Below are 12,904 nucleotides of genomic sequence, written 5' to 3' on the forward strand. Positions count from 1 at the left end.
TGTCCCGCAGCCATGCGGAGCCGCTGAACCTCTCCTACCACAGCTTGGAGGGCGGCTACAGGGCAGACGCCATCTGCTCTTTTCCTACAACCCCGTCGGCCCCAGTGGATGGGAAAATTGCAGGTAAATATGAATTTATAGCCTGGTTCCTTAGGGAAATGAGGTTGTACTTTGTCCTGTCTACCCACCTGACTCCCATTTATTCCATGTGTCTGTGTGTGCTTCCCTGCCTCAGTTTCCCCACCTGAAAAATTGTAGTTCCTGCTAGTGTTTTGAGATCTAGCAATAAAAGTGCTGTGTCTGAGCTCTGGGCTCTTCTTGTATTTATTATCGTTGCTAACATGCACAATCCTGTTGCTGATTGACCCTCACTGGAGCCCAGGAGCCTTAGTGGGAGCTCTGTGACTATTTATTCTCCACCAACACTCAGACTGCAGGTTGCTGTGGGATTATGTGTACCAGCTCCTCTCTGACAGCCGCTATGAGCCTTACATCAAGTGGGAAGACAAGGAAGCCAAGGTCTTCAGGGTCGTCAACCCAAACGGACTTGCCCAGCTCTGGGGGAACCACAAGGTAAATGCATTGAGAACAAATTTGTCATTCCCAGGCTTCTGCGTGTTGCCTTCATGACTTGTTCCCCAGAGCTGGGACTGGGAAGGGTGGGACAGAGTGGGCGCAGGGCTACTGAGAGGTGCCAACCTTCTGGTGATTAAAGGGGGAGGCTTTCTCATCCCCTGGGAAGGAAACCATGATGGCTGTAGACTCAGAAGCAAGTCTGGGTTAGACCCCCACTGCAGCCTGCAATGCCCAAGAACCACCTCGAATGTCCCACATGTGGTCCTGCTGCAGACAGACCCAAACCAGGTGTTGGTGCTTGCTTTTACTCAACCCCATCGCCCCAATTCTTTTCTCCTTCCAGAACCGGATGAACATGACATACGAGAAGATGTCACGAGCACTCAGACATTACTACAAACTCAACATCATCAAAAAGGAGCCAGGGCAGAAGCTGTTGTTCAGGTGAGATGAAGCAGATGAGAGAAATGAGCTGCCTGGGACAGTGCAGCAGAAGGCTGTGGGCTCCAGATGTTGGCAGCTGCTTCATCCAGCAAGATCCTCCCCTGCAAATGCAACACCCCAGTGGGTTTGTGTCCAAGCTCCATCCTGTGCAAGCCGGGAGCTGAGCTGCCTGGGCTCCAGGTTCCACCTGATGCGCTTTCCAGGGCCGTGGGCCAGCAACCTGCCCCGGGGCCAGCATCCACCCGCTCTCCTGCGTGGAGCCCAGCTGGTGCTGGAGGAAATTCCCCTGAGCCCGCCCAAGCTGGACAGGCCCCTCCTATTCCCTAGTGACACTTCCAAGCAGAGGAAGGGGTGGAAATAAGTCAGGACCCTCCTGTTTTCAGTGCTGGCTGCTTCCTTGGGACTAGTTTGGGCTTAAAATGCCAGCTCTGGGCCGCTCGGTGCTGAGCTTTGTCTCCCCAGGCTTGGAGCATCTTGGGTGCGAAGCAAGAGCTGGGATCCTCAGCAAAGCCCAGGGATGGCGGATACCTTCTGGCAAGCTCCGGAGCTCAGCTGATGAGGGCGAGGGCTCCAGCATTTACAGCCTGGTTTGGGGGCTGGGTTTGGACATGCCCTTAAAGCCATTTAAAAAAAAAAAAAAATGTATTGCAGGTTTTTGAAGACTCCTGGGGAGATCATCCATGAGAAATCCAGCAAACTGGAGCAGCTGGAGAATGAGGACAATGAGGATTTGAAAGAAGACCCGCTGGAGGTTTCACCATAGGAAATCTTTGAAGGTGGCCCTTACAGCGCATCGCAGACAGACTTGTGCTCCACTGGGAAGTGCCAGCATCTCTTGGATCTCCTGGACAGAAGGCCGCAGAGCTGGTCCTGGATTTCAAAACCTGCCCTGAACCAAAGCTGTGACATCTCTGGGACTTCATTAGCAAAACACACCCAGAAACTGTCCCCCAGCCCCGAAAGTGCAGGTGAACGTGTGGGCTGGTCTTCTGCTCGCCTCTCTTCTGTCTGCTGGGAGGGAACGGGGTCTTTTTGCTCTGTAAATTTTGATGTTTGTCTTTAAGGTTTGAACTGGCTGGTAAAGACTGGTCTGTTCTTACAGCAAGACGTGCTGAGCAGAGAGCACCGGAGCATGCGCTCCTGGCCAAACATCTACAGAAGTGCTTTTGGAGAGCGCAGTGGCCTGAAATGTGAACACGCTGCTCTGAATCTGAGCCTTTTCCCCAATTTGAGAATGGCCTTGTTGCAGATACGCCGTACGCTGTAATCTCACTGCCTCCTGCGGGGTTGCTCCTGTGATTGAGGGTGGGAGCGTGCCGAAATGTGCCTGGATCAGGCCTGGCTGGAGCTCCAGGCTGCACGGACACCCTAAACTGGGTCTCACTCAGCTCCTTTCCCTCCATGTAATGCTTGTTGTAATTAGCTGACTTAAAAAATGTGAAAAGAAACAAAGCGAGTCATGAATATGACCACACTCATCGTCAGACACCTGGTTACGTGCTCTGAGTCCAAAGCAGGAATACCTGCAACCCCGGGCACTGTTAGTGGCCTGGAAGGAGCAATCTCTGTGTGTTAAATCTGATAATATCACTAATATTTTGGGTTGCTTTTCACTGAGAAAATAAAATCCTGTGACTGTGTAAGGTTGAAAAAAAATCCCAGTTCTTGCTGGTTGAAGGTCTGAGCTGGGAAATGCAAGCCTTCCTCATTTAAAACCAGCTCCTGTGGGCACGCAGACCTTGTCCCTAAGCTTGGCAGCCCCTAAACCAGAGACAAACGGTCCGAGCTGCTCGGCAGCTGATGCGTGAACGCGGTGCAGACACGTGGTGGTTTGTAGCTATGTGGGCAAGCACAGATATGGATGGTAAAGCAGCATCCTGCTTCATTGCTGATGGGAAAAGGTGAGTTCCTTCCAACCTCAGTTTTGTACCACTGCAGAAATTATCCTGCTGCCTCATATCTTTGCTCTGGACGCGTTCCCAAGCCCTGAGGCCGTGCCTTGAAGCTGCATTGGCATCGCTTTTGGGGCAGCGATGCTGTGAATGGGTCTGGGAACTGTCAGTCTTGTGAAAAATTTTGGTGAGGGTTGGTGACTGAGGTTTCCACCGAAACTGGTTGTTGCCAGCCTGCAACTACAGTCCCTTTCACTGTAACTGGTGCTGCCCCTCCAAAACTATTTTACACCCGTCAACTGGAACCTGGAGATGCTGGTGGGCCACAGCCAGCAAGAGATGGTGGTGGGACACATGACAGCTGCCTGGCAAAGCAGCAGCAGTACAGCGTCTCCGGAAACACTGTCTGAGAAGTTTCACTTCCAGAAAAAAACCACCAGCTCGCTGGCAAAAAGCAAGTGCTTGACAAGTCAAGCGATGGAGGAGAAGGAACCGAGAAGCTCTAGTGGGGCAAATGAGCATGATAGTGTCACAGCCTTTGGGAGGTCCTAGCTGGGAAGGGAGGCCAAAATCTCTGCTAGGAGAGGGGGCTGGAGGTTACCCAGCACCCAGCCTGGGGGTGCACCCCACCAGGAAGGTGCAGTGAAGCACCCAGACCTCCTCCTTCCTTCCACAAAGCCGGATCTTTCTTGGGGTGAAATCCAGCAGAGAATCAGTGTAAGTAAGTCCTGCCCAGCCCTGAGGGACAGCTTTGGTGGGAGAGCCGACCTCCTTCCTTGGCAACTGTCCCGTCCTAGCCCTGTGTCCTCTTGGGACACACACCCATGGGTGCATTTTTCCTGGCCTTCTCCTAACAAGACATCCCCCCTGCTTTCTTGCCGTGGAAACAGCCCTGATGACTCCTGAGCATCCCATCACTTCTCCAGCCCCTGCGCGTTGTTTTGTTAGAGCAGATGACCGTCGGTGCCCCCGGTGCTTGCACCGTGCTTGCAGGGAGCGTGCAAGATGCCCTCTCTTCACCTCTTATTTTACTGCGATGACTAAGGATCCTGTTGGACTTGGATGGGGCTTTCCTCTCATGGTTGGGAAGCTGCCAAAAGCACTCAACCCTCCTTTGTGCTGTGCTGTGCTGCCGTGGCTCCGGAGGGATCTTAGAGGGTGAAAATCAAAGGGCACTTCTGCAAGGACTGGTTGCAATGACGAGCTTTTTCCATGCTCCCAGGAAGCCCTCATGTCCTTCCCGGGACGATGTGACTCTTTTCCCTGCAATAAACAGAGGTGGGAGAGCTGTAAACCTGCTGCTTTCCTGGAACAGGGACTCATCCCTTTCCGTAAACAGCTGAGTAACTGCCGCTTGTGCCGGGGTGTTCGGCATGGGCGTATGGGGAGGGAGAGCATGCAGAAGCGGGGGACTTTTGCCGTGACTGAAGTCCAGGGGCGGTGGCACGAAGGCAGGTGCCCCATGTGGGCTTTCCCCAAGGTTTGCAGGTGCTTTGCTCCCTGGAGTTTGTCATCCATGCTTCAGCAGCCCCAGGTCTGGTGGTGTTTGGGGCAAATGCCAACGCCTGTGCATGCCCACTGCTGTCTTGCACTGCTCATCTGCTGAGGGAAGCAGCTAAAATCAGCCCCAGGGCTGGAGGAAAAGAGGATTTGCTTTGGGCGCTGGTGGCCACCACCCTCTTGGATCAGAGGCACTGCACAACTGGGCTGAGAGGTTTCCACCAAGGCCACATGGTGGCTGTGCTGTCTGTCCAAACTGTGGCCAGCGCAGGGAGCCGTGGCTGCCCTCAACACCCCTGTTATGGTTCCGATCTGAAACTACAGATATTTTTGTGCTGAGGTGGCTGGTGTTGGCTTGAAGGGACCTTTGTGGTCCACTTAAAACACAACTACCTCCAACACCCAGTTGGATTGGCTGTAGCTTGGGCTAACTACATCTTGAAGACCTCCGAGGATGGTGATCCCCCACCCCTCTGGCCACCCATCGGAGGTTGTCCCACTCTCCTGCAGAGGGGGCTTTTCCTGATGGCCAACTTCAGCCCGTGGCCTGTCTGTCTTGCTCCCAAGAAATGTGGGTGATTTGACTCCTGCCTTCTCCTGAGCCCTTTGCAACCCTCCCCACCTCACCGCTCTGTGCAGGAAATACCTCTCCCTTGGTTTTTAACTTAGTCTGGAGCAAGTTCCTGTAAATAAGCCACTTATCTCCTACTGTGTACTCATGCTTTTAGTTCTGCTTTTCCCTCCAGCATCACTGGCCTGCAGATACCAACCTCAGTGTTGTGTGCTCCCTCCCCGTGACCACATTTCCAGCCAGCTTCCTCATTCTCTCCCAGTATTGATGAGAAAAGCAGACAAATCTGGATCCAGATCTCTTCCCCCAGCTCTGGTAATGGGCTTCTTTTGGTTTGTCTCAGGTCTCTTGCAAACATCTTTTTTTTATGCCTCTTTCCCATTAAGTTTGAGCATGTCCCACATCCCAGAAGGGATCTGAACTTGGATAAAGGTATGGATCCAGAATCACAATTTGGGTCAAGATTTTTCCTGGAGTCACTTTGGGTAGCCCGTCTTCAGGCTGTGTCCAGAAATGCTCCTACAAAGAGGAGAAGCCTGCAAGAGGCCATAAGTTAACGCTGATTCCCAGTTCAATCATGAGAAATCCTCCATGAGCAGGGATGGTGTTTGGACTCAGCCCTGGATGATCTCCAGTAGCAAGATCTCCAAACTGGAGATGGCCAAACTGTGCCCCATTGCCAGAGTGGATGTGGTTTTTCGTTTTATGGATGTTGCAGAGGAAAAAAAAACCACTAAAATTGATTGTGAAACTCCTTCTCGCCCACTGGAATCGACCAGCTTATAAAAGGACGTGGCCATATGCTAGTTAGCAGCATGCAGCTCCCGACGGATGGTTTAATTATTTAGCAGAAGTAGATGGGGATGCTGAAAAACAAAGCCAGGTAATTCCTAATCAATACAGGACTCTGATTCATCGGTGTAGGCTCAGGAGAAATGGAGGGAAATGGACTGGATCTTTCCCAATTATAGGAAATTATGGCAGAGAAAGTTTGTAGAAACAGAAAGAAAATAATCCTGGACTGGGTAACTGAACCTGTTATCAGGAAAAGACTGTTTTTATCTGGGAGACACCTGGGCAGCACCTCATCCTTGCTGAAAGCTGGAGAAAACGCAGCCCTGCGCAGGTGGAAATCTTGCCGAGGGGTTTCCCAAAGCCTGCGTGCCGGCAGCCGCTGCCCAGCAAATGCATCCGCATCCAGCACCGTCGCTGCAAGGTGCAGTGTGAAATATTGCCATCAGATGGCAAAATAGCAATGAGGATGGCAGGCAGCAGTCTGTGGGAGGGTGCAACGGGTGCAGGGGGGATGGCTGTGGGGCCAAATAGATCTCTGGTGTAAGGAGAAAGGCTGAAGATTTGTTTGGCCAAGGGGCAGACTGCAGATGTTGGGGAGATGCTCTGCCCCTGGGCAAGGCTGAGTGGGAGCCACGTGGGGGCAAAGGATTTGGGTCACGAAGCTGGTCCTGTTCCATGTTTTAGGGTGGGTGCACAGGCTGTCTGAAGGACCCCAGGGCGGGTTTTGAAGATGCTGCAGATGCTGCAGCCCGGCCATGCTCAGTGTTAGGCAACAACCTGATAGCCCCGTGCCCCAGAGCCTCTGCGGTCCCACAACAGTCCCCAGCACCCACTTCCCTGGAAGCTCCTGGGATATGAGCAGGGCAATCTGCTTGCTGTATTAAAACCCCATTGATCTGAAAAAGTTACGACTTTTCCTTACAAAAACAACCCAGAAAAGCCCATACGTGGCACCACACCCATCAAAAAAAGAACAGCCAATGAACAAACCCAACCCCAGTGCCAAATAGCTGGCTGAGATAGCTGGTTTCAAAGGCCAGCGCTTACAGCAGGTGACAGGTGATTTTTATGTTGTTTTGCTGCTATGTGTCATAAGGAAATTATTTTCTCCGCCGGTGAAACTCACGCCCGCTGGTTTTCTGCCACGAGGGAGGTGATAGCGGGGATCCCAGGCGGAAGAATTGGCCGCTCTCCTACCTGAATGGCTGCTAAAAATAGGACTTTATTCAACCAGGGTATAAAAAAGGGACCTCCCAGGAGAGCCTGACAACCCTTAGTGCCTGTGGCCGAGGAGCTTGTCTTGACATATGTCCAGAAGGGCAGAAATACTGATGGAAAGGTAAATACCAAAAGAGCAAATAAAGAATGATGTGGTTGATGTACTGGAATCAATCGGAGCAGGATGGGGGGTGTTGCTTTGCTGTGATTAAATCTAGTCGCATGATTTATTATCGGGTGGTCGGATGGCTTTGGTGTTGGCTTGGGTGAAAGAAACTTGCCTTCTTGAGCTAAAAGCAGGCCACGTTGGGGTGGGTGGGTGTGCTTGTGTGTTGTGATGATGCTCATCTAGGCTGAGCGCAGGCTGATGCCCAGCTCCAGGGTGATTTGTACAGCCGAACGCGCTGGATTTCGGTGCTGGCTTCCCATGTGCTGTTCAGTGGTGGAGAAAGTCTGGTTTGGGTCTGGTTTTCTGAAGGGTGAAATTGGTTTTGGAAGTAGAGCCACCACGAGGCACAGGCATGGCTCTCTGGTTTTTCAATAGTAACATCTCCCGGTTAATTTTCCTTGTAAATGGGGAGGAAATGGGGGATGGGAAAAGCAAGGACCAGGCGCTCCGAGCTCCGTTAGCAGCCCTACGCTAATGAGAGCTCATGGAGGGGCTACATCATCACAAGGTGCTCAGCCAACATTGACAGTGACTGAGGATATTTGCAGGAGCCCACGTTGCCCTTGGTCTCTCCAAGGGCTGGAAGAACACGGCCTTTCTGGGGGGGTGGTTTGGGTTTTTTTTAGCAGCCAATACTTTAAGGGGAGATACTCAAAAATCTGGGTTGAGTGATTCCTTGGGGGAGAGGTGCTCCTGGTGTAGGGTTTTTCATCGTAGTATGGGAATGTGTTGCAATAGGAAGACACAGCATCGCGGTATCTGGATGATACCTTTGCTGGATCAAACCCTCTGGGTGACAACCAGGCTCACCCTCTCAGATGTGCCCAGCTTGCCTTCCCCCCTCCCCGCAGTTTCGCTTCCCTTATCAGCGGTGTCTATAGCCCATCGTAAAACCCCGCATGTGCAGTTGGCATAAGGAACGCTCAGATAACAACTATAAAAGGGGTTGATCATTTACTTGGGAACATAACTAGTCTCGGACACCCAGAGCACTCCTGGGTGCCAAAATGGAGGTGTTTTCCATCATGCCCAACCTGACTACGCAGCGTCCCGGGGAAAGCAAAAATCAGGCTGAAAATGTTGTTTTCCTCCACAGCAATGTGCAGGCTCTGGCTGCAGAACAGCCTTGGTGGGATGCGGGGAGGCAGCCGTCAGGCAAGATCCTCTCACTGGACAGGCAAGGGGCCAAGAAAGTGCTGGAGATCTATGTCAGGCGCTCACTGAGCTGCTGCGAAAACTCGGCGGTGGCCAAAAAAAAGCTTCAGGAGAGAGCTGGAGGGCGAGAGAGGAAGGCGGGTCGGCTGCAACAGCCAAAAAGTGACTTCTGCAAGTATTCGTGTGCCAAACTCAGCCCCAGGAAGGACCAGGAGGAGGGACCCAAAGCACCGGACCTAGATGAGGCTCTGGATGATGACAGCAAAGCTCCCGGGGAGGTCCCTAAAGAGGAGCCGGAGGCCAAGAGGAAAAGCACAAAAAAATCTTCCCAGGGCAAAACCCAACGCACCTGGTTCAAGAGCTTCTTAAATTTCCTCTTCAAGAAAAGCCCTGAGGACCTGAAGGAAAACTCAGGGCAAAAACCAAAGGAGAAAGATGCCAAAACTCCTCACAGCTCCAAAACTGAAGGGGCTAAAAGACCCGGAGGGGACTCAAGCATGTCCCCACCACTGGGCAGAGCCCTGAAGATGAGACCCAGCCTCAAGAGGGTTTTCTCCTTCAAGAAGCATACGGAGGAGCGGGGAGAGGCGGCAGCTGGGGCGAGGGCCAAGCAACCCAGCTGCCTTCCCCTGTGGCATGTCCAGGCGCCGGCCACACCAGGTGGGACCCCCCCCACCCCTAACCCTGACCCCAAACCAACCCTACTGCCAATGGGACCTCTGTTGGGCTTCCTTTGGGAAAGCTATAGTGTTTAGTGCTGGTTTCTAACCTAAGCATCAGCCTCCTGGTGCTTTCTGGGGGTTGGGATGGGGTCTGGGGACTCCAATCTCAACCTGCTGCCCCAGGAGAGGGTCAGCCTGCCTGTGCTTTGAGCACAGGTCATTGCTCCAGCTTGTGAGGACGGCAAGTTACCCCAAGCCAGCTGCTTGGCTGTAAGCACCCAAGCACAGGTTTTCATCCTCTGGCAAACAAGGGACATGGTGGTTTAGTTTAAACCTGCATTCCAGACCTGAGATTAATTCTTAAGCCACCGCAGGGCCAACCTTAAGCTGCTTTTGATTTGCTGCGGGGAAGGGTGCGGGCAGCTGGCACCGCCGGCAGAGCCCAGGGGATGACTCAGTTATGGTTCAGAGAGCACAGCCCCATCGCTCCCCAGCAATTATACATATTATATTATATATTATATTAGTATGCACTAATCCAGGGTGGGCATGAGCACCATGTGGGTGCAGACACCGCTGCAGCTGTTTTCCCTTTCAAGCAATGGCCAAAAAAACCCCCAACCTAAAAATCCCACTTCTGATTCGGTGTTTTTCTTCCAGCAGCCGTGGAGCAGCCTGACGGTTACTACGCACGAGTCTCAGAAGAGATTGGGCTGATCGTGCAGGGCAGCGAGAGCCAGGGGAGCAGAACATGTGGATGTGGGGAGCCACCACAGCCGGCCGGCACCGATGACATTGGTGAGTATAGATGGGGCTGGCACATATAGAAAATATATATGCATTAAAGTTGTCTCTATGCAGAGCCTGCACGGGACCCAAACCCTGCTTCAGTCTTAACCCAGGGGCTTACATGACCCCAACAGTCGTATGAAGACTTTGGGGGAGATTTTAGCATCAGGGCTTGATTTGGGGGGAGAGAAATTGGAAGGCAGGAGGGTGTTTTTGCTGGCAGAGGATAACACGGCACTTGGCAATAGGCTGAAATGGGATTTGGAGGGATGGAGGTGGATAAACTTTGCTTGGGGAATTTTTCCTGGGGACTAAACAGAGCGCCTGGGTGTGAGGCTTGGAGAAGGGGCTGGACATAACGTGGGATCTCTCTCTCTGCAGATGAAGCCATCAGGAGAATCGTCGCCCTGCTCCAGAGTGCAGGAGATGAGTTGGACAGGCAGGTGAGAGGAGAGCTGTGGGCAGGGGGGTCGAGGGAATTTGGGCTGTAAAATACAGCAACACCATCCATTTCCCTGGTGCAGGGAAACGCTCGGTAAAATCAAGGAAATGGCACCTTTTCATTCCCCGATGGGGTGTGATCGTGGCTGTCTGTCTGTCGTCCCTCAGCTGCAGTCCTAGCGTGGGTGACACACCGAGTTATTTACTCATAACATGTATTTATTTGCTTCTTAACCAGGTGAAGAAAGACGCACGGCTACAGATGTTCTTCAGAGACATGTCCTACAGCTCCTTCAAGAACTTGGCTGATGCCTACGTCCGCAAGGAAATGACGGCCAGCAGACCCGACGTCAACCCCCAGGAGATCCAGTTTGCTTTCACGGTGCACCTCACCGCCAAGGTGGCGGGCATCTGCAACCAGGCCGTGAACAGGATCATGGGCTTTGGCACCCGCTACCTGGAAGACTCGTTTGCACCCTTGTCCTACACCAAAATTCTCCAGGTAGGGAGGAGGACCGAGTCCAGGGCTTGGCTTCCAGCAGCAAGTTAGGGCAAGTGGTATAATTTTAGGGTGATTGATAGACCTGGCTGGGGGACAGTCATGCTGGTTTATACTGGGGGGGTGACTGGTTGCTGGAATTTGCCCTGTGCTCTTTGGGCTGCCTTTGCTTTTTTCCAACCTGAGCATGGCCCATGCACACACCAGGAGCAGGACTTGCCCGCTGCGTCTCCGCAGCCCATGGTGCATGGCATTGCTGCAACCCAATGTAACCACAGCTTTCCTGGGGGAAGAATTTCCTCCTCAAGCCATCTAGAAGACCAATAGCACCAGCTCACTTTGGGAAGGGACCTCATGGATGTTTTCTTCTGTCTCAACAGGACAGAGAAAAGTTCAGCACAGACAACTGTGAGAGCCCGGACTGACATCGGCTGCTCCGAAGGGGCCTGCGGCGCCTGGGAACCCAAGGATGCAGATTTACCGATGGGGGGGACAGACCCCGTTGGTGACCTGGATGGGGGCTCTGGATTTAAAATCTTCCGAGGAAAACCACAGCGATGGCCACAGCAGTGTGAAATGCTGAAAACCCACCTGGCTGGTGGCAAAGAGGCTGCGAATCCAACAGACCCCAAATTTCCCCCCATGTTTCCATTGCAGCTCTCACCAAGTGCATGTGTTGAACCTTACGGTTTGTTTGTCTGCGTCTACGTGTATTTATTTACCTGCTTTTCTATATGTATCTGTGAACGTACAACATAATTTTTGTAGCTTCTGCTGTCAGCCAAGCATCCAGTTCAGGAAAAAACCCTAAAACTGAAATAAATTGGTCCCTAAATGACAGCCAGACTTGTCTAATGGGTGGTGTGTCCAGATGTTATACATGGAATAAAGTTTGCTTCGCTACAGCTCCTTTTAAGCCAGAGGCAAAGTGGCACAAAGAGAATCTTACAGCAGATACACGGTGCCGTCCTGCTATTTTCTACTATTTATAGCCATTGCCTTTCCAGCAGCAGATTTATTAGCCAAAGCAGCTTGATCTGACACCAAGACCTGGGTAAAGCTTGTTCCCAAGCGGCGCAGTAGCTGCCCTCGCTGTCGCTCCAAGGACCAAGGGGATTTACGGCTGCTGGGGTCTCACCTACGAGGTCTAAGAAGATGTGAAATGTCAAAGCGATTAAACCCTAATTACTAGGAATGTTCCCAGCTAATCTTTGCCCAGACCCCTAAGTAGGGCCATGGATTAAGGCAGCTTGGGGCCGGGGGGGATTGCCAGTGCTCAGCGCGGTGCCATGGGCAGGAGCATCTCCCTCATCAGGGTTGGACCCAGCCTGGGGTGAAGGAGACACAATTTTGGGGCTTGCGGTGTGCAGGAGGTGGGGTGATCCAGTGGGTTGAGGGTGATGGAGGTGGGCGTGGGTCAGTGCCAGGCATGGGGTGACAGCACCGCTCTCTTACCCTCCTCTCCTGGAGGACAGGATCTTTCCAGTGCTTGCAAAACCCCTAAGTGAAACAAGATGAGGAAGCGCCGTCCTCGTGAGAAGGAAACAGCCCTTCCCCACGCAGATCAACACCCCCTGTCCCCCAGCCTTTAAGGAAACATTTGATAGAGCCGCAGAGGGTTGAATCACCGGCTGCCCAAAAGCCCCAGGGAGGAGGGGGTACCTTGCAGGGGCTCAGTCTAATTTAGCCCAGGGTAATTAGGACTGTGAAAAACATCAAATCCCGCTCCTGGGTCCTGCCCAGCGATGCCAGCAACAAGCACAGCACCAGCACTGCCTTTCCTTTTGGCTGGGAACCAAGGCAGGTGACTTTTACTGCAGGAGAAACCGAAACTGCTCTCGCCTGTTTGCAAACCACCAGGACATTCCTGTCCCCTGCCCGCAGCCCGGGGGACTGTGCTGGGGCTGTGACCGGGGCAGGGCGAGCTGGTGTCGGGGACGTGGTGGGGACCTGGTGGGAGGATCACGCGATGCCCCTATTTGTTTTGCATCTGAGGCGTGAGCTGGGGTTTGCATGGAGCAGAAAAGGGGTCTGTCTCCTCGCTGACTTCCCGGAGGATATCAGCTTGCCTTGGCACATGGGACGTGCCCGCCAGGCAAAACACTGGTGAGAAAAACAACTCACCTCTCCCATTTCCTTCTCCCCTGCTTTTCCCAATATCAGGGCTGAACCAAATCTCCTCCTCCTGCAGGC

At 52.8% G+C, this 12,904-nt stretch overlaps 1 protein-coding gene across 1 annotated transcript in view; it reads left to right on the forward strand.

Moving 5' to 3' along the window:
• The window catches only part of ETV7 (ETS variant transcription factor 7), a 6,040-nt gene extending 3,443 nt beyond the window's left edge, over positions 1-2,597 (forward strand). The window contains exons 4-6 of the mRNA XM_035900140.1: positions 431-573; positions 920-1,020; positions 1,672-2,597. Of these exons, the coding sequence (XP_035756033.1) occupies positions 431-573; positions 920-1,020; positions 1,672-1,783 (356 nt within the window). The 3' untranslated portion in view covers positions 1,784-2,597. The remainder of the gene's footprint in view (positions 1-430; positions 574-919; positions 1,021-1,671) is intronic.
• Positions 2,598-12,904: the final 10,307 nt, after the last annotated feature.

Source organism: Egretta garzetta, unplaced genomic scaffold (genome assembly GCF_000687185.1).
Source record: "Egretta garzetta isolate BGI_Z169 unplaced genomic scaffold, ASM68718v1 scaffold688, whole genome shotgun sequence".
In the NCBI taxonomy this organism is placed as follows: domain Eukaryota; kingdom Metazoa; phylum Chordata; class Aves; order Pelecaniformes; family Ardeidae; genus Egretta; species Egretta garzetta.